At 51.3% G+C, this 26,982-nt stretch overlaps 1 protein-coding gene across 1 annotated transcript in view; it reads left to right on the top strand.

Moving 5' to 3' along the window:
- Arhgef17 (Rho guanine nucleotide exchange factor 17) overlaps positions 1–18,823 on the top strand; it is a 56,236-nt gene extending 37,413 nt beyond the window's left edge. Inside the window, exons 2-21 of the mRNA XM_021167774.3 lie at positions 114–191; positions 4,764–4,946; positions 6,974–7,090; positions 7,299–7,391; positions 7,563–7,739; positions 8,034–8,084; positions 8,331–8,440; positions 8,545–8,630; positions 9,043–9,161; positions 9,462–9,675; positions 10,170–10,243; positions 10,710–10,909; positions 11,088–11,392; positions 11,776–12,025; positions 12,250–12,336; positions 12,665–12,732; positions 12,977–13,125; positions 13,860–14,034; positions 14,118–14,387; positions 17,366–18,823. Coding sequence (XP_021023433.1) covers positions 114–191; positions 4,764–4,946; positions 6,974–7,090; positions 7,299–7,391; positions 7,563–7,739; positions 8,034–8,084; positions 8,331–8,440; positions 8,545–8,630; positions 9,043–9,161; positions 9,462–9,675; positions 10,170–10,243; positions 10,710–10,909; positions 11,088–11,392; positions 11,776–12,025; positions 12,250–12,336; positions 12,665–12,732; positions 12,977–13,125; positions 13,860–14,034; positions 14,118–14,387; positions 17,366–17,562 — 3,003 coding nt within the window. The 3' untranslated portion in view covers positions 17,563–18,823. The remainder of the gene's footprint in view (positions 1–113; positions 192–4,763; positions 4,947–6,973; positions 7,091–7,298; positions 7,392–7,562; positions 7,740–8,033; positions 8,085–8,330; positions 8,441–8,544; positions 8,631–9,042; positions 9,162–9,461; positions 9,676–10,169; positions 10,244–10,709; positions 10,910–11,087; positions 11,393–11,775; positions 12,026–12,249; positions 12,337–12,664; positions 12,733–12,976; positions 13,126–13,859; positions 14,035–14,117; positions 14,388–17,365) is intronic.
- Positions 18,824–26,982: the final 8,159 nt, after the last annotated feature.

Consider the following 26,982-nt stretch of genomic DNA (forward strand, 5'->3'; position numbering starts at 1 on the left):
TGGGAAAAGACCAGATGGGCTCTCTCTGTGTTCAGGTGCGCCTGAATGTAGCAGAAGGTGACAGAGGCTAAGGGGAACAAAGGACCACTCACCTTCTCCTTCTGTCCCCGCAGGACATGAGGAAACACGTGACCATGACCCTGCTGGACACAGAGCAGTCGTACGTGGAGTCACTGCGCACCCTGATGCAGGTAAGGCACGGCCTAGGCCTGAGAGCAGCACCCCAAGTGTGGACGCACACAGGTGGGATCACTCACATGGACCGGGGCTGGGTGTGGCCACCCCCTGCAGGGTTGGTGAGACTAGAAGATCCAGGGAGAGTAGGAGTCTCTACCCTAGAGTTACCAGGTCCCCTCATCAGTCCTGGACCCAGTTTTGAGGTGTGCACCTTTTTTGCCCTTTCTGTGACTAGAATTAAATGCTAGGTATCTGAGAGCAGGCCCTGGTCCAGATACAGGAAGCCCAAGGGTGTGGGAAAGAAGAGCCTGCTGAGTGCACACGGGACGCTCTAGAACAGGGCTCTCAACCTTTCTAGGGATGCGAACCTTTAATACAGTCCCTCATGTTGTGGTGACCCCCAACCATAAAGTCACTTTAATGCTACTTCATAACTAATATCGCTGCTGTTGTGAGTCACCATGTAAGTATAGTATGCAGAATGTCTGATATGGGACCCTTGTGGGGGTCACGACCCACAGATTGAAAGCCACTGCTGTAGAGGCATGGGAGGTGCCTGACCAGTGTTCTATCAGGGAAAGCTCCCCAGAGAAGATGCAGGGGGGTGGCTCTGTTCTGCAGAAGGCACGCATATTCAGAGAGCTACATGGTGCGGTGTATGAGGGGCTGGTTCTTGGGTAATGTTGCAGGAGGCAGCAAGGGTCATGCCATGGGGTCTTTGAACCCCAGGAGAAGGATGGGATCACAGTTGGGTTCCTGGAGAGTCATCAGAGGGTTTTGAGACAGGTAGGCATGAGGTTGGACCTGTGCTTTGGGAAGTCTGCATGACTACTGGAAACATAGGTGGCAGAAGAAGAAGCTATCCCAGGGCACAGAGCTCCAGTAAGGGTGCAGACCATAGGAAGGACAGAGGGGGAACAGACACTTAGGAGGTAAGTTCCTCAGGTCATGGGTGGGGGGCGGTGTTTCCAGGAACTGTGGGAAGTGGGCATGAGGTGGGAAGACAGGGTCTATGCTTGGGCCCCTAGCCTGGGAGAGGTGGAGCAAGATGGGGAGGGTGCCTCTGTGGCAGGATGATGGGCTGAGGCTCAGCTGTGTGTGTACAGCAGAGGCCAGAGCCTGGGTGTATGTGCTGAAATGGGGCTCACAAACACAACTGAAGGTGAGCTTACACCCTGCTACAACTCAGGGGGACAGGACATATCCAGAACCACTCACCCTTCCTTCCTCCCCCTTCTTCCCGTCCAGATCTGCACAGATCCCTACAGTACACCAAACCTCTGGGCAGTGCAGAGGCTTCCATTCAGCAGTGAGCCTCAGGGGCGTGAGTCTTTTCCCCAGAGCTCAGGGACTGATTATTCAGGAGAGTGGCCCTCACCAGCCAGACAAGTCACACTGTCACCACCAGAAATGGCTGCTGTGGTGTGTGACATATATGGGAAGTACTCCACTAGAAAAGGAGGGTAATGCCAACACACACTACGGCACTGATGAACCTGGACAACACAGTGCTAAGTGAAGGAAGGGCTCACAACCAACCAGTACTGGATGGCGTGTGCTCCAAGGTGCTTCAGAGATAGAAGGTTGAGTGGTGGTGGCACCGTCCCGGGGAGGCTGGGGCTGGGGAAGGGTGATGTGGGGAATTAGTATTCAGTGGTCCAGAGTTTCCAGCTGGAAGGTGAAGTTGGCATTTACACAACAGTATGAATGTGTGTGTGCTAAGCTGAATACTTAAAACCGATTAAAGAGGGGATAGGAGTGTAACTCAGAAAAGTGCTTATCTAGCATGCAAGAAACCCTGGGTGTGATTCCCAGGCCTGCATAAACCAGATTTGGTGGTGCACATCTGTAATCCCAGCACTCAAGAGGAAGAGGCAAGAGGATCAAAAATACAGGGTCATCTCTGACTGATAGATAATCCAAGGGAGTTCATGAGGACCTGTTTCAAAACCATAAAAGAAACTAGTTTAAGTGACAAATTACATAAGAAATACATTGCCTCTGCTTTTATCAAAATGTCCAACAAGCTAAGAACATAGAACTAGGACTTCCCTGTCGTATGGGCTCGAGGAATGTGAGTCTGGGTTTGGGGTGCCCTGCAGAGACCTGAGGGGTGGGTAGGATTTTAGCAGAGAGCTTGTTGAGGGGAACAGGCAGAGGACACAACCGAAGCAAAGACCAGGACAGTGGAGAAGCCACTGTCACCCCCCAGAAGTGGCTGGTGTGGTTGCCAAGGAGAAAGGCAAGAAGCTCGGCAAGGGCTAGGGGACCCCCAAGATGTTAGACAAGAAGAGAGTCATGCAAGGACCCATGGCCATCCTCTGGTGAGCTGGAGGCAGTACAGTCAGACAGGCAGGCAGGCTTTGAGTCGCTTGTCCCCTACTGGGGATGGGAGTTTGAGTCTCTTCACTTCTTTAAGCGCCTGCAAAATGAGGCTGTTCATGGATTTTCCCGAAGTGAAGATGGAAAGATGGTGCTGCCTCTCATGGCTGTCAACAGGGAGGGGGAACCGTGGAATGCAGAGCAGGCGGGCCTGGAACCAGGATCGTCTGGGCTCCAGGAGGCAAGCAGGCCTGGAGTTGAAGGCACTAAATTGAGATTTCTGGGTGGAAGGGGAGGTGGAGGTGAGCAGGACAGTATTACCCAAGGGCTGGGCCTTCCACAGCCCAGGAGCACAGACGGAAGACTGGTCCCTCCAGAGTTCTGGAGCCTGGCTCTAGTGCTCAAACTTTGCTGCACGTCTTGGTCAGCTGTGTAACCTGGAACAGATGGTGGATCCAGTTGTGCCTCTCCTGCCCCAGCTGTAGAGTGGCAATCATGATAGCACCTGTCCCAAATGCATATCTTACAAAAGATGGGTGTAGCATCTCACATACTGCCTGTATGTGTGTTCATGTGTATCTTGGTGTGTGTGTGTGTGTGTGTGTGTATGCTGCTATTTGTGTATGATGCTGTTGGTGTGTGTGTGTGTGTGTGTGTGTGTGTGTGTACAAGCTCAGATAAAAACAAACAAAATAACAAAGGAATCCCTTACCAGGGTCAGCAGCCAGAAAGAGGTGGGATCTGAACCCAGGCCATAACTCTATATACACCCTTTTCCTGGGTTTCACCCCCATCCTTGAGTTCTGTCCTGAACCCCAATATTTTCAGCTAAGACACCGCCCTTTTTTAAAGCAGCCTTTCTCCCCTGGCCCCCTATGCCCTCTACTCCCTGCTTCCAGAGTTCTTACTCCCTTCTGTTGGACTGTGGAATGGCTTGTATATTTCTTCCATGGCTTATGTGCTCCTTGCTCAGCTTCTGACTTCTGGTGTGGGGTTTCGTGGCTCCTATGATGTGCCTGCTCCTCTGCGGTGTGACCCAGGAGTAAATGGTGTCACTTTTGCTCTGGGAGGAACCACAGATCCTGACCTGTCATGGTTCTGGCTAGTACCGGCCAGAGAGTCCTATATAAGGAGGCCAGCTGCTAGCTACTCAAGTCACCCTGAGCCTTTTCAGACTCTTCAGCCAGCCAAGAGTATTCTGTTCAGCTTTGACTTTTTCAAGTTTGTTTTACAAAACAAGCCAGATTTTTTAAAATGTTTAATATAAATGTTATTTTATAAATGTAACATCACATATGTCTTTCAGGAAACCTCTTCATTTTTTGGCTTGCAGTTGCATCATGGGCCAGTAGAGGGCGATCTCACCATGAAAATGCCAGTGGAGGGGCATGCTGTTTATGCTTAGGAAACACCACTAAATGTACATTTGTGGTGAAAAACAGAAATTTTAGGCACAGACTTCCAGGAGATACAAAAACTTTTAAACTAGTCTTTAGTACAGACCTCCAGTCATTTCAGAATTAGCTTCCAGTGCCCTGCCTACCACTGCTTTATCCTAAAACCCAAGGCTTTCTTATGGTGAATCCAGAGTTTGTTCTATAGAGGGTAGCATGCCATAATTTAATCAGCATCAGGTTTTTTTCCCTAGATGGTAACTTAAAATAACAGTGTATCTTAGATTTGGTGAAATGGGCTTTTGTTTTTTGTGTTTCGTTTGACTAGATGTAAGCTCTGTTAGGTCTTTTCATTGGCTAGTTTTTTGAGAGAAGGTCTCACCATGTAGCCCAGGCTGGCCTTGAACTTGTGGTGATCCTCCTGCCTCAGTCTCCTGATACTGAGATTATAGGTGTATACCATTGTGTTTATCTTTTTGGTTCTTATTCACTATTGTCTTCTCCCTCTTAAAACCGTGCCTGGCAAACTCAGTAAATATTATTAATGAGGTGGTGCTGACTCCTGGAAAGCACCCCCACTCTCCCCCGTCTTCTTGCTTTCCTCTCTCCAAGATCTTTTCATGACTCCATCATGCTCCCCCTGTGCTCCTTCTTGTCCTCTGACAGAGCCCTGAGCTGGGCATGTAGTAGGTAGCATTTGGGGGACAGAGTCTTCCTCCCACTGCCAAGCTCCTGGTCTAACCAGGGAGGCTCGGTGGCAAGTCACTGAGCTGCAGGCCCGGGTGATTCCCTGTGCAGACCTGTGCCTACCGGTGCAGGTAAGGCGAGGGTAGCACTGGAGGAGATGGGCTGACCCTGTGCGTCCTGCAGGGCTACATGCAGCCACTGAAGCAGCCGGAGAACTCCTTGCTGTGTGACCCGTCTCTGGTGGACGAGATCTTCGACCAGATCCCCGAGCTCCTGGAGCACCATGAGCAGTTCCTGGAGCAGGTGCGGCACTGCGTGCAGACGTGGCACGCCCAGCAGAAGGTGGGAGCCCTGCTCGTCCAGTCGGTGAGTGTCCCTGCCTCGGAGGCTGCAGCTGTAGACCTTGACTGGGACCGGGACAGGGGAGCTGGCACTGCTGCTGACCTGGACCTCATGCTCAGATGGGTGTGACATTGATGCTCGCTGCGGTCTGGCTCCTTTTAAAAATAACTGTGGTTCATACCGTCCGGCGCTTTTTGCATGCTGGGCCTTATCCTGCATAGTATATATCCTACGGCCCTGGCCTCACATGTCACCTGCCACACTCCTCCTAGAAGCCACAGCATCCTGTGAGCCCCTCACAGTCCTTCTGTGGTGGCTCCAAATTCCAAAAGAGCCACAAAAGCAAAGTTTAAAACAAAAACAGAACAAAACAAAACAAACAAACAAACAAAGCTGGGTGGTGGTGATACGTGTCTTTAATTCCAACACTCTGGAGGCAGAGGCAGATGCATCTCTGTGAGTTCGAGACCAGCCTAGTCTATAGAAGGAGTTCTAAGACAGCCAGGACTACACAGAGAAACTCTGTCTCAAACAAACAAAACATTTCATTTTATTAAACTCCTGCAAACATAATGTACTGTTTCTTCCTAAATTGGCATTTATTTATATAAGTTTAATTATACTCAAAAAACTTTTAATTTACAATTCCCAAGAATTCTTGACGATGACTGATAAATCATAGCTGAACTCAAATTAAGTGTTACCTTAGAGCCGGGCGTGGTGGCGCACGCCTTTGATCCCAGCACTTGGGAGGCAGAGGCAGGCGGATTTCTGAATTCAAGGCCAGCCTGGTCTACAGAGTGAGTTCCAGGACAGCCAGAGCTATACAGAGAAACCCTGTCTCGAAAAAAACAAAAACAAACAAACAAACAAACAAAAAAAAAGTGTTACCTTAGAGCCACGTAGTTACAAAAGCAAAACTGTAGAGAATCCTTCCAGAAAATTCCATGAGCCAAAAAGAAGAAATGTTCCACATAGCAAGTTTAAAGCCAGTCAGGGATACATAGTGAAACCATGTCCTAAAAAAAAAAAAAAAATAAAAAAAAGAGTCCTCTCCCCTTTGGGCCGTGAGCTTGTTTAAATGTGCTCCTTATGACGCAGAGTGGGGTCTTAACCTACATACGTAGGCCTTAGTTTGTCCTTGCTCCTTGGAAACTGGTGCCACCAGGTAGAATTAAGTGCTGTTGCCTTGCCCCTCTGTCTGGACCTGGCTGCTGTCTGTGGGCTGACAGGGAGCTCCACAAGGCAGGCCCTCCCTCATCGGCTCAGGTTCAGCCCTGCCCTGTCCCGAGACAGGAACATTTGGCACCTTAGAGAATCAGGGACTCCAAGATCTGTGTCTTACCTGTCCTTGGTGCAGCTGAGACTGGCACCCAGTTGTCCTCCCTTGAGGGAAAGCCCTCCTCCCCCCGCCCCCCCCCACCAGCACCTACCACCAGCCAACCAGCAGGATTAGCCACCAGTGTGAACCCTGTCCTGAGCCAGGCTTCATTCTGCCAGGAGAGAGCCCCTAAGTCAGGCAGCAGGCACCTTCCATAAAAGCAGACTGCAGCTCAGTGCCAAGGGTGGGTCGATTGTGCTGGGAGGGATGTTCCTCATGGAGGAACGAACTGCACAGGCAGAGTCCCAGAAGCTACAATAACGTGTTCACTCCTACTACCAGGAAGGTCTGAGGCCTGCCTCGCTGGTTTAATGGGATTGGAGACCTGGTGATAGATTGTCTGGAAGTGAAAACAAATAACAACAACAAACAAATAAACAACAACAGCAGCAACATAAAAAAAAAAAAAAACCCAGGTCTTGTCTCAGCACGCATCTAGGCACATGTATTTGTATATATGTATGCATATATGTATATGTATATATTTATATATATTTATACACACACACACCTGCTCATTCAGTCACGTGTCATACATGCAACACGTACACATTTTGAGAAAGACAGAGAAGACCTGCCTGACCATTTCAAGTTAAATAGATAGAAGCCAGGACAGGGTGAAGTGGATGAGGGACACCTGAGCCTGCCTAACCTGCTTCCTCACCCACAGTTTTCCAAAGACGTCTTGGTGAACATCTATTCGGCCTATATTGATAACTTCCTCAATGCAAAGGATGCTGTGCGTGTAGCTAAGGAGGCCAGGCCAGCCTTTCTCAAGTTCTTGGAGGTACGTGGACTGGGGTAGGGGTGAAGCTAACCTCACGTCAGGCTAGCTCTGGGCATCCCAGGAGCTCTTGACCAAAAACACTGTGGTGCTCGCAAGTGTGTCAACCTCTGCCCTTGGGCTCACCTGGAGGGACTTGGCTAGGAGCGTGTCTCTTCCTGACGGGTCAGTCCTCATGTGAGAACTCCCTCCACTCTGCCTTTGGTTTCAGCAAAGCATGCGTGAGAACAAGGAAAAGCAGGCTCTGTCCGACCTCATGATCAAGCCTGTGCAGAGAATCCCACGCTATGAGCTTCTGGTGAAGGTAACCGCGGGCCTGGCTGGACAGGGAGGCCTGGGGGAGGAGGAGTATGTCTGTTCTCAGACTCCAGGCAGGAAAGAAAGTCCTCCTTGATGCCTCTACCATGGTCTCTCATGCTCCAGCAGTCAGTTCAATACCTCAGGGCAGCTAAGCAGGTCTCCATTCCCGCCCCAGGACCTTCTGAAGCACACACCGGAAGACCATCCAGACCACCCACTGCTGCTCGATGCTCAGCGCAACATCAAGGAGGTGGCTGAGCGCATCAACAAGGGTGTGCGGAGCGCTGAGGAGGCCGAGCGGCATGCCCGCGTGCTGCAGGAGATCGAAGCCCACATCGAGGGCATGGAGGATGTACGTGCCCCACCCTGCCGTGCCCCAACTTGTCCCTGTCTGTGTCTTCATCTGTCACCCGGATTGTGGCCATCCACGTCCAGGTCTGTGGTCAGCTTGCTTCTGTGACCACAGTGCCCCACCCTTCTGTGTCCTCCTCCTCCTCCTCCTCCTCTGTCTGACCTTGTGTCCCTGTCTGGCAGCCCAGTGATGCAAGCGAGGAAGGGTGTCGCTCTGGCTGACCTCGTTCATAGAGTGGTCAACCGATCACTGCAGGGTCAATGGACTAATAACTAGTTCTCTCCTACCCACCAGCTCCAGGCCCCCCTGCGGCGGTTCCTGAGGCAGGAGATGGTTATTGAAGTGGTAAGGGTTCTCCCATTGGCTGTTCCCCCAAGTACCTTCAACCCATCCAAGTTCACTCTCTGGCGCCTGCTGCCCTCTGGTTCCTGCTCCCCAACCACCACACAATGGGAGCCCTGCATGAATCCACATAAGTGGGGGAGAGCCCTCACCCCTCCCTTGGATTTGCTGTTCCTGGGGCACTAGGGTAATATAGGTCGGCCTCTAGACTGTGCACACTCAGCCTGAATGCCACTTTGGACCCTACAGAAGGCAATTGGAGGCAAGAAGGACCGATCCCTCTTCCTGTTCACAGACCTCATTGTCTGTACCACCCTGAAACGGAAGTCGGGCTCGCTAAGGCGCAGCTCCATGAGCCTGTGAGTGGCCAGGGTGGGGCTGGGTGGTGCAGGCAGGAGAGCCATTGATCTATTGTGGGCTCTACTCCCTGCCCCAGCCAGAGCACCCCATTGGCTACCCACAGGTACACAGCAGCCAGTGTCATTGATACAGCCAGCAAATACAAGATGCTGTGGAAGCTGCCACTGGAGGACACAGACATCATCAAGGGTGAGGCTGGCTGAGTCTGTCAGGGGTTCTGCTGTTGGCTTTCCCCTGAGTCTGACTGCCTGTCTGTTGGTTTGTCTGCTTTTGTGACTCATTTTTCATCCCATATGAGAGATTGGTTTTGAAGAACCGGGTTAGTTTCCATGCAAATCATCCTCTTAGTGCCCTAGCAAGTTCTCCAAGAGTTGGCCGTTCTGTGCCCTGTGGCTCTAAACCAGGCCCAGGCCCCTCCTCCTGGGCCTGTTTTTTTTCTGAAAGCCACCTGTTGACCTTGTTTCTGAGAGCTTGGGTCTGGAAGCTCTCCCATTTGCCAGACCCATCCCGTGCTCAGCTGAAGGCTGTGCAGTAAGGGAAGTGTGTCTGTCCAAGCTTGACCTTGGTTTATGTGTCTATGGCTTTCCTCTGTCCTCGCCAGGGGCGTCTCAAGCCACCAATCGGGAGACCATCCAAAAGGCCATCAGCCGCCTGGATGAGGACCTGGCAACCCTGGGCCAAATGAGCAAGCTCTCCGAGAGCCTCGGCTTCCCCCACCAGGTCTGTGCCCTGAGCTAAGGCAGTGCTGGCTGGGACTTCCCCTGACCTTGTCTGAGGGACAGACAGTCTTGGCTTTTGCCTGAGGGAGCAGTTGGTCCTGTCACTTATCTGAAGGGGAAAATTATAGTCTTGCTCCCACTTAAGGGAAGTGACAGGTCCGGGGTCTGAGGGAGGAGACATCTGAGGGGGAGAAAGGCCCATCCCTGTCTGTGGCAGGAGGAGGCTGCCTTCCACTGTCCCCTCGGTGCAGGTGCCCATGTGGTAAGACCTTGGCCTGAGGCCCGGGTTCTTTTCCCACAGAGTCTGGACGATGCACTGAGGGATCTCTCGGCCGCCATGCACCGGGACCTGTCAGAAAAGCAGGCGCTGTGCTACTCCCTGGCCTTCCCACCCACCAAGCTGGAGCTGTGCGCCACCCGGCCCGAGGGCACCGACTCCTACATCTTTGAGTTTCCCCACCCAGATGCCCGCCTGGGCTTCGAGCAGGCCTTTGATGAGGCCAAGAGGAAGCTGGGTGAGCCAGAGTTCATGCTGGTGTCTTCTCTCACAGTCCCTGTGCAGTCCTGACTGTAGAAGCCAGAACTCTCTGACCTGCCTTCCTGTCCTCCAGCGGCTGATAGGGAGGGTGGACTGAGACTCCCACAGTGAAACAGCAGGCTGGACATTTGCTCTGGCTCCTAGCTTCTTCCTGGGGGGAAGAAACTCCTGGACAGAGTCGTTTTGGAACAGGGACCCCAGCATACGCCTGAACCACCAAGACCTTCCTCTTCCTCAGTATAGACTCAGCTAAGTCCTGGAAAGTTATTAAGTCTACATCTTAGAGATCCAGGGCTACTTGTACAGAAAGGAAAACTGAGGCCAGACACAAACGAAGTAATCTATGACCTCTCATTCTAGCTGAGCTGGTACCCGGCCCTTCCTAGAGAGACTGGAATGGGGAGGGACGAGAGCCACTGTAAGGTGGGTGCTAAGCAGGGGTTCTCTCCTGCCCTGTCTCCTCTACTACAGCATCCAGTAAAAGCTGTCTAGACCCTGAGTTTCTGAAGGCCATTCCTATCATGAAGACTCGCAGTGGCATGCAGGTGTGTGTGTGCGTGTGGGCCATGTAGACACGTGTCTATTCAAAGCTACATGTGTATGAGGTTTTGTGCTGTGTACCATCTCACATATGTATTTTAAACATTGTGATTATTCCCCGTGTTTGAGTATATACACATGCACATTACATGTGTAATGTGTATGGCGTGTGCATATGTGCACAGGCTGTAGATTTGAAGTCTAGTTCATACACCTGTATGAGTTTTAATATCTAACCAGTAGTACCAGAGTCACATATTAATTAAACGGATACACTCATGGTCCTATTGGGAGTACATGTATGTGTACATACAGATTTGGGCGACTTTTCTATCAGGCATCGTGCATTTGACTGATGTATAGCATGGTATAGAGATGGATGCAAACCTGCCCCGCCCCTCTGTTCTGCCGGGGTCGGTCCTGACAGGATTCTATCATTCATCTTTCCCTGTCCACTGGGGTTTCCCACAGTTTTCGTGTGCTGCCCCCACCTTCAGCAGCTGCCCAGAGCCGGCGCCAGAGGTCTGGGTGTGCAACAGTGACGGCTACGTAGGTCAGGTGTGCCTGCTAAGCTTGAGGGCGGAACCAGATGTGGAGGCCTGCATCGCTGTTTGTTCTGCCCGCATTCTCTGTATCGGAGCGGTGCCAGGCCTGCAACCACGCTGCCCGCGGTAAGGCTCTGGTGGCGAACCTGCGATGCCACTAGCCTTTGGCCCAGTACACTGAATTGTTGACCCGGTGGCGACGGGCGGGGCTGGGAGGTGGGCTGTCCGTGGGCGGGGTCGGACTGGGGTGCTCTCTCGGGCGCCTCCTAGTGGCATCCCTTGTTCTTTTTCCCTTTGTCTCTAGAGAGCAGCCAGAGCCCTTGAGGAACCCCCCAGAGACCACACTGGAATCCACTGGGCCAGAGCTAGATGTCGAGGCCACAGCTGAGGAGGAGGCAGCGACGACGCTGGCTGAGCCAGGCCCTCAGCCTTGCCTGCACATTTCCATCTCAGGATCGGGCCTGGAGATGGAGCCAGGCCCTGCCAAGGGTGACCCCCAGCCCGAGTTGGTGCCCTTTGACAGCGACTCTGACGACGAATCTTCACCCAGCCCCTCCGGGACTCTACAGAGCCAAGCCAGCCAATCTACCATTTCCTCCAGCTTTGGCAGTGAGTGTGGGGTGGAGATTGAGAGGACAGCAAGTGAGGGGACACCAGAGGAGGCAAAGGCTGGAGTCGGTTCACTAGGTGTTAGCTTCTACCAAGTGGGGGATGGGAATATGAAGACTCAGACACATCGGAGTCCTGGGGACCTTCGAGTACAGTTAAGGAAGAAGGGTATTGGGTAGAGTGGCAGATGTGGCTGGACTTAAGATAGCCAGGCAAGGACTGGGAACCTGTAGTGAGTGCTGAGAGTGAGCAGGGGAAAGGCCTTAGCAGATACGGGGACCAGGGGTAGGAGCGATGTGGCCAGGAGGGACACTGAGGCCTAGAAAGATGCCGGATCTCTGCCCGGTAGAGGGGAATAGGGACAGAGATCTTTGTCCCTTCAGATGAAGAGACCCCAAGCTCCAAGGAAGCCACTGCAGAGACAACCAGCTCTGAGGAAGAGCAAGAGCCTGGCTTCCTGTCACTCTCTGGCTCCTTTGGGCCAGGTGGTCCCTGTGGCACCAGCCCGATGGATGGAAGAGCCCTTCGCCGCTCCAGCCGTGGCTCTTTCACAAGGGGCAGCCTTGAGGACCTGTTGAGTGTGGACCCTGAGGCCTACCAGAGTTCCGTGTGGCTGGGCACCGAGGATGGCTGGTAGGGGCAGGGGGAGTCCTAAAGCAAAAGTGAGGGCGTGGGGGTTGGGTCTAGTCTCGGGGGTCTTGCCAGCTGAGGGTACCAGAGGGCCTGAAACCCAAGAGAACCTGTGTCAGTACCTGGTGGAGGGGAGGTGGAGGCAGAGAGGGTGGAGCCAGGTGGAGGCATGACACCTGGGGCTGGGAGATCTGACCACTTGTCACAGACGCTCCCCTAACCCACAGTGTCCACGTCTACCAGTCCTCTGATAGCATCCGTGATCGCAGGAACAGCATGAAGCTCCAGCACGCTGCCTCCGTGACCTGCATCCTGTAAGGCCCCAGGTTGCCCTTGCCACCCAGAACCGTCTTAGCCAGCACATAGGCTGCCTCTGTTCCTCTGCCCCAGCTCTGCTGGCCCCCCTTTTCTGAGGAAGATGCAGAACAGAGGCCTGGGCCAAGGCCAGCTGTGCGTCTCCCAAACTCTTGGCAGGGGTGTGTCAGTGTGGCTTCTTGGCCTCAGGTTCCCCCAACGTTGAGAGTAGAGAATAAAAAAAAAGGGTGATCTTTTAGGCATAGAGCCATTGTGCCTGTGACTTCCTTGGCCCCGGGGTGCCCATTTCAGTCTGTGGGAAGCACCTCACTGTTTCCTTTTTCTCAGGTATCTGAATAACAAGGTGTTCGTGTCTTTGGCCAATGGAGAACTTGTAGTCTACCAAAGGGAAGCAGGTATGGTCCCCACACACCTGCCTTTACCCATTGGTGGTAGCTGAGCTCTCGTTTAGGTTAATGGGAACTTCTGAGCCACTGGCCTAGACATATATGAGGCTCTGGGCAATTCCTAACCCCCCCCCCCACTCCATCTTGTCTTATAAGCGGGAACATCCACATCTCTTCAGGGAAGACTGAGACTTCAATTCGGGACTGCACTAAGTTTTTGTTTTATGTTTTCTTTAACCCATTCCTTCCCCAGGGCGTTTCTGGGATCCCCAGAACTTCAAATCGATGACCCTGGGTTCTCAGGGGAGCCCCATTACCAAGATGGTGTCTGTGGGTGGACGGCTGTGGTGTGGCTGCCAGAACCGGGTCCTTGTCCTGAGCCCTGACACATTGCAGCTGGAGGTAGCAGGGCTGGGGGACAGAATGAGTGATTTGGGGGTGAGCTGGGGTCACAGGAGAGGGAGATAAGACCAGAGGGACAGAGAAGCATCTAGCTTAGGTGTTAGGACCTTTCACTGAGCCCTGTCTTATTTGTACTCTAGCTGGTGAGGAAGACAGTAAGTTCCTATAAACGTTAGAATTCCTCAGTTATGTTCCTGCTGTATCCTCTCAGTGCAGTATTAGGGTCCTTGTGACTCAGAGGGTCCTTGATGTTGGCATTGCTGTCAGCCCTGGTCCTTAGTCCTGCTTCGTAAACCAGAAGCTTGGACAGAACCTAGGGGCCACAGATTTCCTTGGGTTTCATTGAGTTGAAGGTTAAAGCCCGGGGCCAGGCCCTGGCTCTGCGACTATGTGACCATGGGCCTTCTTAGGGTGTGATCTTCCTCCTAGGCTGATAATTCCCCATCTATCCAGGGAGAGACCAGTGACTGGTCTAAAACCCCACATGAACTTTAGTCACTCAAATGTCATAGGGAAAGGGCACCCCTTTTAACTTCTGGAGGACTAAGTGGGCAAGCTTGGAAATTAATCAACCAGACCCAGGACCAAGACTGCCTCGGCTCTCAATCTGGGCAGGTATCTAGAGAACCAGTCTGTGGAGAGCTATATGTAGGATGGGCAAGGGCGGGGCCAGGCAGGAGGACCCTGGGCAGCTTTACCGACTACCACATGGTCTCTGCCCTCCTCCCCGACAGCACACATTCTACGTGGGGCAAGATTCCAGCCGAAGTGTGGCTTGCATGGTGGACTCCAGCCTGGGTGTGTGGGTGACCTTGAAAGGTAGTGCCCATGTATGTCTCTATCATCCGGACACCTTTGAGCAGCTGGCGGAGGTAGATGTCACCCCTCCTGTGCACAGGATGCTGGCAGGTACTGACCTCCCACTCCCATCCTGGGGGAGGCCTTGACACGGTCAGCCTACAGGCTCAAAGATGCTGCTCTCCCCTTCCCAGGCTCAGACGCCATCATCCGGCAGCACAAGGCAGCCTGCCTGAGGATCACAGCGCTGCTGGTGTGTGCGGAGCTGCTGTGGGTGGGCACTAGTGCCGGGGTCGTGCTGACTATACCCACCTCTCCAAGCACCGTCAGCTGCCCACGAGCACCTCTCAGCCCAGCTGGCCTGTGCCAGGGCCACACTGGCCATGTCCGCTTCCTGGCTGCTGTCCAGCTGCCTGAAGGCTTCAACCTTCTATGTTCAACCCCACCGCCTCCCCCAGACACAGGTGGGTCTGCATATTCCACTCCCATCCAGGGGCTCTGCCAGGGGAGGCTTTAGAAGGGTGGAAAGGCAGAGAGCTAGAAGTGAAGCCCCTTACAAGAAATAGGCTGCAGAGCCCTCAAATGAGACTGTGTGGGTGCTCTGTGTGTGTGTGCTGTGTGTGTGTGTGTGTGTGTGTGTGTGTGTGTGTGTGTGTGTGTGTGTATGTGTGTGTCCCCTGAGTGCATGCATGCATGTGTATGAAGTTGTTGTCCAGGGAAGTGTCATAGGGGTCAGGAAGTGAGCTATAAGCTAATCAGGGAGAGATATTCATGGAAAATATATTGTTGTGTGTGTTTCTTAAATGTATCAGGAAGTAAAGCGGAGCTAGAAATGAGGTACAGGGCAGGAAATGGGCTCAGGAAGTGATGTCAGAACAGGAAATAGAGCACCAGAAAAGAGGATAGAGAATCACACACACACACACACACACACACGACAGGAAGTAGGATTAGAAGGTGAAATAGGGAAATGAGGTACTTACTTCTCAGAGGTCACAATGCTTTTATAGGACAAGAAACCTTGTTGCCAAGTAGAAGTGACTGAGAATCAGGAGTCAGTAGAGCCTAACATGGGCCCTGTGTGGATCTAGAAAATAGCTGAGCCACGTTAACTGGGAAAGGGCATCGGGTGCAATTATGCATTACATAGCAACAGCTCATGTTCTGAGAGCTCTGTGTTTGGATGATTTCATTGCTGTGGGTGCATCATAGATCACTTACAGACATCTAGATGGTGTAAGCCCACAGGGCTGTGCCTTACAATATATATAAATGGCATAGCCTATTGCTCTTAGAGCCATGATGAGTAAAACACAAGAATAAGTCAAGGACATGAGAACAGCATGCAGTAAACCCGAGGCAGACAAGGCTGCTGCCACTAACCCTGCTTGCTGTTTACAGTTAAAATTTTTTTTTTTATTTTGAGACAAAGTTTCTCTGTGTTGGGTGTCTTGGAACTCACTCAGTAGACCAGGTTGGCCTTGAACCCAAGAGATCAACCTGCCTCTGCTCACAAGTGCTGGGAGCAAAGGTGTGTGCCACCACCACCTGATGGACTTTGTTCTTCTATGAAAGTAACCAGTGCTTTTAACTGCTGAGCCATCTCTCTAGATCCTCCTCCTCCTCTTCCTCCTCCTCTTCCTCCTCTTCCTTCTCTCTTCCTCCTTTTCCTCCTCCTGTTCATCTTCTTCCTCCTCCCCTCTCCTCCTCCTTCCTCTTTTCCTCCTCCTCCTCTTCCTCCTTTTCCTCCTCTTCCTTTTCTCTTCCTCCTCCTCCTCTTCCTCCTTTTCCTCCTCTTCCTTCTCTCTTCCTCCTCCTCCTCCTCCTCTTCCTCCTTTTCCTCCTCTTCCTTCTCTCTTCCTCCTTTTCCTCCTCCTCCTCCTTCTCCTCCTCCTCCTCCTCCTCCTCTAAAACTTGATCAGGGCCTCTGACTGAACCTGGATCTCATCCATTAGGCAAGGCTGAGTGGCCAGTGAGCCCCCAGACCTGTATCTGCCTCCCCAGTACTGGACTTACAGACACAATGCCCACTGCACTCCGGGCTTTGGATGGGTGCAGGGGATGTGAACTCAAGTCTTCAGGCTTGCCATGCAAACGCTTCACAGACTGAAGTGTCTCCAGCCACCCCACCCCAGCCTGTGCTTTCTAATCAGGCATGACATCAACTTTCTAGCCACTTTCCATCTTTATTATTGCTGCACATATAAGGTCATCTTTATATAACTACATAATGAATTTTGGCCAATGGGACTAAAAACCCCTTATCACCTAGGGACGTTGTGGCCATCTTACTGGCAATGAGTCACAATGTTCACGTGTCCAGGGCATTAACAGACCTACTGTGAGTCCATAAAACGTACATAAAAGTGTAGCACATTCACTTATGTGCAGAGCATATGTTATGTGTGCAGATCATATGTTACTGGCTTGTTTATTTTCTATTTATCTTTTCCGGGCTTTTGTTTTTGTTTGGGAATTGATCCAGAGCAGTGTACATGCAAAGACCTTTTCCTGCCCCATGAATGTGCTAAGCTTGTTTAGCTGTCTCCAGAGTATACACCTACTGCTCACATGAAGAAGGTTTATTAACCAGGTGATGTTGGCATATGCCTTTGCTCCCAGCACTCAGGAGGAATCGCTTGAGCTCGAGGCCAGCCTGGTCTACAGAGGGAGTTTAGGACAGTCAGGGCTACACAGAGAGACCCCATCTCAAAAAAAGAAAAAAAAGGCCAAAGTTCAGTTCCCAACACTCAAATCAGGTAGCTCTTCAGTACATACAAACACATACACACACACACGCAAACATAAAATAACTGTTAACAAATTCTATAATGATGATGATGTAGATCCATGCAACAAGCAGTGGTCACACACACCTTTAGTCCCAGCACTCAGGAGGCAGAAACTGGAGGATCTCTGGGACTTCAAGGCCAGCCTGGTCTACGGAGCAAGTTCCAGGGTAGCCAGAAACCCTGTCTGAAACCCCCACCACCACCACCAAAACAGTAGAAAGCTGAGGGCTGTGGCACAAAGCTTTAGTCCCAGCACTCACGAGTCGGAGGCAGGCAGAACTCTGCCAGCTCTAGGCCAGCCTGGTCCAAGGAGCAAGCTCCAGGCTAGCCTGGACTACATAGGGAGATCCTGTTTCAAAACAAACAAACAAAACCAGATTGATCAAGAACGACGTCCATCCAATGTAGACATCTGGCCACACACAGAGAAAGAGCACACACACACACACAGAGGCATAAGTGTGATTGCCAAGTAAGTAGACTTTTCTTTCAATATGGAAAATCTTGGTTAACAGGAAGTGGGGATCCCCCACAGGAAGTGTGTGTCTTATTATCTTCCTGGGATGTAGGATGTAGACGTTGTTCAAGCAATAATAGGACATGAAGCTACAAGTTGCCTCAGGTAAATGATCCTTGTCCTTGTTCCCCAGGCCCTGAGAAGCTGCCTTCCCTGGATCACCGGGACTCCCCTCGGCGCCGAGGCCCCACCTCAGCCAGGCCTAAAATGCTGGTCATCAGTGGTGGTGATGGCTCTGAGGACTTCCGACTCAGCAGCGGGAGTGGCGGCAGCAGCGAGACTGTGGGCCGAGATGACAGCACAAACCACCTACTCCTGTGGAGGGTGTGAGCCTGCCCTCTGTGGCCCAGGACTCACTTGTCCACCTGCCCTCAGCCTGCCTGTCTCCTCCCAGGCCACATGCAGACCTTGAGCAGAGTGTCCAAGCAGGGGCATACCATGCGGACTCTGTCTCATCTTTGTGGAAGCATCCCTGGTAGAAGGCCACCAGCAAGGCCAAGCGAGGCCTCTGGTACCCACTGACTACCCTAGCGCTCCCCTTTGGGAGCAGGGTGGAGATGTGGGGGCTGCCCAGGAACTGTCCCTGAAGCTTCTACCAAAGACACAGCCAGGCCTGGACCCCACAAGGCTGGGGAGGCCGTGTGCAATATGTGGAGAGCTCTCTGGGGCAGTGCGAAGGCTAAGGGGCGGCAACCCTTTCCTATGTACAGTATTTATGTTACTTTCTAGATGAATACTTTCCAAAGCACTTATTTATGCAGTGACCTGGGGCAGGACATGATGTGAGGAAAAGACAGGAAGAAAAAAGCCTGTTCCTGCCTGAGAGGCCACCCTGGAGCCCTAACCAAGTTGTCCTGGAAGGACCAATGCCCATGTGTTACACACACGCACACAGACACACACACAGACACAGACACACACAACACACTCACATTCACTCTGCATGTTCAGGGCACTAAGACACTGTCCCTTAACATAAGCTCCAGCCCTCCCTGATGGCGCTGCCATCCTAATTCAGCTAAGCTCACTGGGGAGCTTCCAGGGGTTAGCATTTCCAAGGTGACATCTGAGGTTCCCCAATGTGGGAACAGTGGTAGGTCTGGGACCGGGCTTTCTCAGGTAAGAGAAAAGGGCCTTCAGTCCTCACAGCTGGCTCAAGCCCCAGCCTCTGCCTCCCCATGTCTCATGCACTGGCACAATGGTCACCTTGTGGGGACCTATGAGTCCCCTTTCTCTGACCACTGAATCAAGTCCCTCTCTAAACACCCACGCTGCCAAGGGCAGCCCCTTCAGGAAGGATACCCCACCCCCACCCCCAGAGTTGAGGGGCTAGACATAACCTTTTTAACTGAGAAGGCCGTCCCTCACCGCCAGGCTGCAGGGAGCCACCCTGACCCTCAGCCCCTTGCTTCAGCTACAACTCCAAAGGTCTGGTTTCAGATAGGGTTTGTTTGTTCTGTTTGATTTTGTTTTTCTCTGGGGTGGGTGGGTCATTGTGGTCTTAGATGATGTTTCTCTTCCTACCAAACAGCCTTGTGTTAACTCTCCTCAGATGATGAAATTTAAAGAGTCAATAAATAGAAACACTAAATGATGGCTCCCCAGGGCCTTGGGCCATCATGGCCTCCTGCCAGCTGTCTCCCCAAGGACGAGGGCTCCCTGACTCTGGCTCAATTGGGCCAAAGGGAGGAGATAAAGAAGTCCTGGGGTGATGGGGTTGACACTGAACCTGTGTTGTCACGGGCAGACTGCGCGTGTCTGGGCTTCAGTCTCCTTAGAAGAACCAAGGAGTTCTGAATGTTAGAATTCCTTACAATCATATGCGAATCAATAGTGTGTCAGTCTAGAGCTCCCGAGTCCGGCTAGGTTTGGGCTTGGAAGTCTGACCCAGGGTCGTAGAGTTCCTATCTAAGGCTCCTGTGGAGCAGAACTACCACACAAGTCGGGCTGATTCTGGTCCAAAGAGATGTGTCATTACACTAGACTGCAAAGAGATGTGTCATTACACTAGACTGCAAAGGGTTTAAGTGCCCAGCAACATGGGGCTGCTCTCTAGGGGCCAAGAGCCCCCCCACACCATGGTGTCCCCATGGAACTTAGTGGCCCTCACAGCAGAGGTCAGGTTGTACCAAATCTCTGCTTAGGTCAGCCCAAATGACTCACTTAAAAAGTCACTTTCCTGGACTGGGACAATAATAGTTTAGTGGTTAAGAGCACGGACTGCTCTTCAAGAGGACCCAGGTTCAGTCCCCAGCAGCTCACAGCCATCTATAACTCCAATCGCAAGGGAATCAAATGCCCTCTTCTGGCCTCCAGGGATACGGCATGCATGTGGCCACAAACCTCCATGCAGGCAAAACACCCATACACACAAAATACTACATTTTCAGTAAGAGAAAGTCTGTTTTTGCACCGAACAGATAGTTCCGTTGACAGACTGTATGCTTGGCGTGTGGGAAAACTGAAGCAGGGTATTCTTGAGTTCAAAACCAGCTTAGAGAAGTTATGATGATCTGTGCCTATAATCTTAGTGCTTGAGAGTCACTGGCCCACACCCAGCCTGGTCTACCAAGCATGTTCTAGGTCAGCCAGTGCTGCATGGTGAGACCCCTTCCCCATTTCAAAACAAAATGGTTCTACATGGCAAGACACACACACAAAGGGAGAAAGTGTAGGTGTGTGCTTTTATTAACTCGCGTGCATCCCTCAGGGGTCTGCTGGGTCTTCAACACCACAGGACATGTAAAGGACATCTTGCTAGCAGCATTTTCGTGAGGAGATGGTTGTGCCCGTGTGGAATTCAGGATGAAATGGAAGGAACACGGGCTTTGCATGGAACGGCTTCTCTTTGGAATCTTGTCTGATAGCAGCCATGTGACCAGGCCAAGTTATTTTCTTCTCAGTAATGGGGTCTGATAACTTCTTTTCCCCTACAGGATGGTCGGCTAGTGCATGTAGTTCTTGAAATGCAAAGAGGTCCATTTCTGGCCCTTAAATCTAAAGGGTGCCTGCGTCTGGAGACCTGAGCTGGTGGTCAGAGCCCAGTGATCTACATGTTGAAGGCCCACCTCAGGCTCCTCCCCACTGCCACTAGTCCAGTTATTTGCATTTCTGACAGTGGCTGCCACCTTTAGTGCTTCAGTCATTTCTGCTACTACAGGATTTCTGCCTCAACAGAGGCCCAAAGCAGGCTTCACTTTCAGGACTAGAGACATAGGGCTGGGTCTGTGCCATCCTCACTGGGAATAGGGCTGGCACATTGCAGAACCACTGAGAAGACAGCCTGCCAGGGCATGGGCTGGCCTGAGGACAGGTGCCCATCTGGGTCAGGCACTCAGCATGAGTAAGGCGGTCCTGAAGGAACAGGCCTCAGGCTCATCCCCAAGGGAGTCTCCTGGGAAAATTACAACCTGGGCTGTTCATTATAGTTCTCCAGGGGCACAGGCTCACCAAAGGCCAATTAAATTAAAACCTTAGCTAGGACCCAGGTAGCAGTATGTTTATTGGGAGCCACTGATATATAGCACTTACATGAGGAAGTACACAGTATACAGTTCAGTATAGAACAGCCAAGAGGCATCCATCACCCCAACAGCTCTCCTTATACTCATGGCCACCCAGGCTTGAGACACTGGGGTGTGGTCTTCCCAGACAGCATAGAGAACTGCCTTAAAGTGCACGACTGGGTGAGAGGAAGCAGGACCAGGGTTTGGTGTGAAGCAGGAATATGCAAGGAGGGGTGTAAGATGCAAGGAGGGCCACAAGAGCCTGATGTGAACGGTCTGTTGTACAGATAGAATGAGAGATGGCTGAAGGAGCTTGGATGAATGCTCTGAGGGCAGGGCATGTTCTCTGCTTCATCCCTAAGCCTACTTGCTGTAGCAAGCATCATACAGTAAGTGCTCAATAAATGTTGAATTCATGTTTAATGAAATAAACATTGGAGAATCCAGGTGAGACACAGCTGTGTGTCTTTTTTGCTTTTTGAAACAGTGTCTGTAGCTGAGGGTGACCTTGAACTTCTGATCCTCCTGCCTTGAACGCTGGGATTAGACATGAGTACCACCATAACTGATTTATTTAATGCTGGAGTCAAACCCAGGGCGATTCTCACGCCAGGCAAACATTCTACCTGAGACACATCTCTGAGTTGTAGGTCTTCCATACTAGGGAACTGTAAACTCAGCTTCCTTTGGCTGCTTGCTGAATGCCACAGCTGGGCTCCTTGGATCCTTAAAATGGTCCAGGAAGGTTGCTGCCACTATTTCCTTCTGAACAATGAAACTGAGGTGGAGGCTCAGTGTCTTCTTCCTCAAGGTCATTCACCTATCAGAACTGGACTCAGGCCCTCGGGTCTTGATACTTTGTGGGAGAGGAGGAGGTGGTCACACAGGTGTCTGGAAGAGCCCCATGGCCAGAGCCACATGTAGGCCTCACATTCAGACTGCTCTGAGAAGTAACTCCTGCTGGATCCCAGAGGAGAGTGAGTCGGAGCCAAAGACTATCTGCTCAAGGAGCTGCTCCTGCAGATTTCTGTAGACTAGAGACAAAAGCCAGGATTAGCTAGACTGCCTCTTAAGGACAGTGACACTTAGGGACCGGGACTTACTAGTGATCACACAGAAAGGCAGGGGTGACACGAGGGACTCTAGGCTTGAAAGTTCCTCATGGTCAGAAAAGTCAGAAAAAGTCTCTTCGGATGAGAAGAGACAAAAGGCCCACACTTGGGACAAGCCTCAGCACACCGGTCTGTAAGTCTAGAGAGCTTAGCAGGACAGCAGAAGTCTGGCTAAGGCCTTGTCTTAGCCTTGAGCTGAGCCTGGGAAGGGGAGGGCATACCAAAGGGTTAGACAGCGAACTCCAGCCCTAGCCTCTGCTCACTGGTGCCTGGAGGCAAATCTGTGCACCCTGCTGACCTCCGAGAGCCCTTCACATCTTTTGCATGCTTGCCAAACACCAACTCTCTGTCTCTCTGTCCTTAAGCCACAAGATGGTTGCAGGAAGTGGCAAGGGGAAGTGCTATTTTGGGCCCAATTATGGCCAGTGAGGAGCCTTGATGGGCACAGGCAAGTAGACAGGCAACCAAGGGTGGTCAGGGCCAGAGTGCAGGACAGACCTGCAGAGGAGGCCAGGGAGCGGGTTTGGAGATAAAATGTAGGCAGAGCCCCAGATGCTGTGTTTTGGGAAGGTGCCCAGAGCAAGTGCTGAGGCAGAGAAGGTGTGTGTGTTGGGGGAGGGCGGGTGCGGGGGAGGAGGCGAGGGCAGATTGGAGCTCCAGATTCCAGTGTCCCTCTTGAAGCTGATGCACCTTACTTGGGTCTCTGCAAATACTATACTCAGGGGAATCAAGTCACTTGTTTAAGGCTACCCAGCCTGTCACTGAGACAGCTAGGACTTGACCTTTATCTGAGAGACACCGAAGCATGTATTCCTCAATTTCTCCTATTCCTCTCCTCTAGGCCGCTTAACCTCAAACACTTCAGCAAAGCTACCTCCCTCCCAGGCATGGTCCGGCACCTCAAGACCCTTGGTCTGTCCATGTAATTGGGCTGCATGTCTGACCTAGGCAGACTTAACCCCACCAGCCCCATGGCCTAGTCAGTTCATGGCTTCAGATCCCTCTCAGACTCTCGGACTCTCCTACTCTCCCCCCTCCCCGCCCCCCAGGGGACAATGAGGCCCTCTCCTTTTCCTTCCTGAGCACACTTGGGTGGGCCAATAGGGCTCAAGACCAGAGAAGACATACTGAGAGTGCTGGGCCTCCAAGGGAGTTGGTAAGGGAGAGAGTATCAGGACACAATCCCACCCAGCATGGTTCCAGACCTGGCCAAGGGTCTAGATTTAAATGCAAGCTGAGCCAAGTGAGTCCTCAGACACAGAAAGCCCCAGCTTAGCATCCGCTCAGCACTGGATCCTGGTCTTACTTAGCCCCAGTTCCCATGGCCTGAGCTCCTCCCACTGATCTGGGGCACACCCATGGGTTCTAAGGCCTGCTGGATAATGTAGGACAGAGCCTACTGAGGTTTTGCTAGAGCAAAGCATTGAAACAAGCTTGGGGGCTAGAGGAATGGTTTAGTAGTTAAGAGCATTGGCTGGTCTTCCAGAGGTCCTGAGTTCAATTCTAGCACCCGAATGGTGGCTCACAACTATCTATAATTGTCTGTAGTTCCATGGGATCCTAGTCTCTCTTCTGTTATGCAGATGTACATGCAGAAAAAACACCCATATACATCAAATACATACATAAATAAATTAAAAAAGAAACTTAAGCCTGTAGCTTTAGTAGTGGCCTTTGGTATCTATGACTTCTGTATCTTCCAAATCAACCAGCTATGGATGGAAATTTTACTATTATTGGTGTTTTGTTTTGGTTTTGGTTTTTTTTTGACACAGGGTCTTTCTATGTAGTCCTGGCCGTCCTGGAACTTATTATATATACCAGGCAGAATTTGAACTCACAGATTCTCCTGCCTCTGCCTCTTGTGTGCTACAATTAAAGGCTTGAGTCCATACCTAGTGGATGGAAATTTTAGACTTTACAATAGTCGCATCTGTCCTGAGAGAGTCCAAACTTTGTCCCTATAATTATTCCCTAAATAATATAACAACTGTTTACACAGCATTTGTGTTGTGCTGTGTATTACAAGTAATCTAGAGAGAATTTAAAGTATGGGTGGAATTGGACAGTGAACATACAAATATTCTATTCATTTTATACTAGGGACTTGAAATTCTGCAGTGTTTGTTGCTGGTGCAGTTCTGGAACTGGAAATGTAGGCTGGCTTTCAATATAGCCAGCAGGGGGCGCCAGCAGCCACCTGTACAAAGATTTCTCAAAACAACCATATCGTGGTAGCTCTGGAAGTGTGACACCAGATTTCTACCTCAACAGGCTTGGCATGGACTTGGAGCCCCTAGCCCTTCTCCTGCTTGTGGGTCACTATGGAAACTCATTCCAACTTGCTGAGGTCTTAAAGTCCTGTGGTACCTATGATGAAGTACAGGAGCACCAGCCTTCTCCAGTTGCAGTGTGAGAGGCTTTACACAAGATAGTCTCTGAGGCACTCCGGACAGAGTGCCAAGATTCGGTGAGGTCACCTGAGATGCCAGGATCTTAGAGAACCTATGATTTTGAGTCTGTTCTGGAGCTGAGTGACTCTCCAAGCAGCATCAAAAGCCAGCCCCAAATGTGTGGCTGTCACCCTTCCTTCTCTGTCTCCAGACTCCTGGGGAGGGTTCCTGTTGGGAAAGACTTGGGAGTCATAGTCAGCTAGACAAAAAGCCAGCAAGCCCTACCAGCAGTAAATAATAATTAGGCTCCTTTGGAACCAAGGGTGCAGGAAGGGGACATGTGTACTCGGGACCCTGTGCTGTGAAGGTGGCTTCCACAGAGACTGAGAGTGACCTTCAGGAGTTGGGAGCCCCAGTTTTCAGAGGTGGACACTGACAGACCTTCTCAGAGAGCTGTTGGTAGAGATGGGCCTGCACCTTCTTGGGAAAGTCAGACTAGATGTCAGTCCAAAGCCTATGTCCCTATTAGACTATTAAGCGGTACTGGAAATACCATTATCTGGAATTTGAAAATCAGGATATAGAAGGTACATATTGCCGGGCAGTGATGGCACACGCCTTTAATGCCAGCACTCAGGAGGCAGAGGCAGGCAGATTTCTGAGTTTGAGGTCAGCCTGGTCTACAGAGTGAGTTCCAGGACAGCCAGGGCTACAGAGAAACCCTGTCTCGAAAAACCAAAAAAAGAAAGAAAGAAGGTCCGTATTATACCAATAAAACATTTAAAAAACAGCTGAGAGATGGCTCGCTCGGTAAACTGCTTGTGACCTGAGTTCAGTCCCTAAAACCTAGGTCTATAAATAAACAAACAGAATAAAATAAAGGCTGGAGAGATGGCTCAGGGGTTAAGAACACTGACTGTTCTTCCAGAGGATCCTGGTTCAATTCCCCCACTGACATGGAGGTTAACAATTGTATATAACTTCAGACGCCCTCCTCTGGCCTCCTTGGGCACTTGGCTTTCAAGTGGTGCCCAGACATATATGCACACAAAATGCTATACACATAAAATATAGTAGAAAATTAAAACAAAATAAAACTGAGGAAAATGGTCACGGTGAAGCTTACCTTTCACCACAGCAGGCAGGAGGCAGAGGCAGGCGGGTCTCTGTGAGTCTGAGGCCAACTCAGTCTACATCATGGCGATGGCTCAATAAGGGGACTGTGTCTCAAAAAGAGAAAAAAAAAAAAACAAAAAAAAAAACCTCGGAAGCGGAGAATTTCAGGCAACTCTGAGCCCGTCACTGCTCCCCAGTGGGTCTCCACCAGGGACTGTGACGTGGGGCTCTGGGCCCATCCCCAGATTTGGGGGAGCACAATTGACATTGAATGTATTGGTTTGGTTTTTTGGTTTTTTGTTTTTCCAGGACAGGGTGTCACTTTGTATCCTTGGCTGCCTTGCAGTTCACTATGTAGACCAGGCTGGCACAGAACTCAGGGAGATCTGGTTGTCTCTGCCTCCAGTGCTCTGGGGTTAGAAGCACAAGTCACTAGGCCTACTGGGTTCGTGATTTTGACACTGGTAACCTGGAACTTTTTCTGCCCTGTCCCCAAAACCTGGGCTCAGCCACTAACATTAATGGAAACTTTTCCCCTCCCTCTCGTCTCTCAGGTGTCCAGTTCTCCTCCTGGAATTTCCCAGGCTCTGGGGACCTGACCTTTCCTTTCCTTTCCTTTCCTTTCTGTGGCTCAAATTCTATGACTTAATTTGTTTACCAGCCCACCCATTCCCAACAGACATATTTACCTTCTTCAACCTCTTTCCTGAGCTGTGATTATCCTGATTTCAGCCAGGCCTCTGTCTCCGGCACTGGGTTCCTCTGTGCTGTCCAAGTTTCATCTCATTCTGCTCTCCTGGCCACCTTAGATTCTTTGAACAATGCCGGGGGAGTGGGGAGGTAATGGAAGAGGAGGCTGTGGGAGCCGAGATGCTACTGCTAGTACCAACGCACCATACCACACACGGCCCAGTTTATAACCATTGCAAGAGTGCAATGGTTAGTGCCCTGGCTTCTACAACGATGTCTCATAGTGTTGGTCACTCTTTTTGTGTTTGCTTGCTTGTGAAACAATGTCTCCATATGTAGCCCAGGCTGGTTTGGAACTCAGGAGCTTCCTGCCTCCGCCTCCCAAATCCTGGCCTCCTGGTCTCCCAGTTGGTTACTTCTCCTGTCCTCCACTGGACACTGCGATGGCTGGCACTGATGATAGTAGAGTGGGACAGCTGGTGTTAGGGGAGAGGATTGTCATTGTCATACCTACTTGGGGGAGGAGCCAGCTACCCTGAAGGAGAAGGAGGGGGTACTTAGGCCAGGTTCCAAAGGAATTCACCAGGTGAGCATTCCTTATAGTCTCTCTTATTAGCTAGGTGGGGGATTCTAGAAACCAGCTTGTGTCTCATCCAAGACACTGAGGGTGCTCTTACCCACAACCAATTCCAAAGACTATTCCCAGGCAATGGCAGCTGTGGCCCTAGTTACACAGGCAATGGTGACAGGATCTGAGCAGCATTCACGTCTTTGGAACACACACACACACACACACACACACACACACACACACACACACACACACATGCCCGTGCCTCCCCGCCGGCGCCCCAAAGGATGCATCTGAAGAACATCCTAGTCGTAGCCCCTGCAGTTCCTAGGATGCTCAAGAGGTGGCGATGGGGAGCAGCG

The sequence above is a fragment of the Mus caroli genome, unplaced genomic scaffold (assembly GCF_978045245.1).
Source record: "Mus caroli unplaced genomic scaffold, Mus_caroli_1 scaffold_8, whole genome shotgun sequence".
In the NCBI taxonomy this organism is placed as follows: Eukaryota; Metazoa; Chordata; class Mammalia; order Rodentia; family Muridae; genus Mus; species Mus caroli.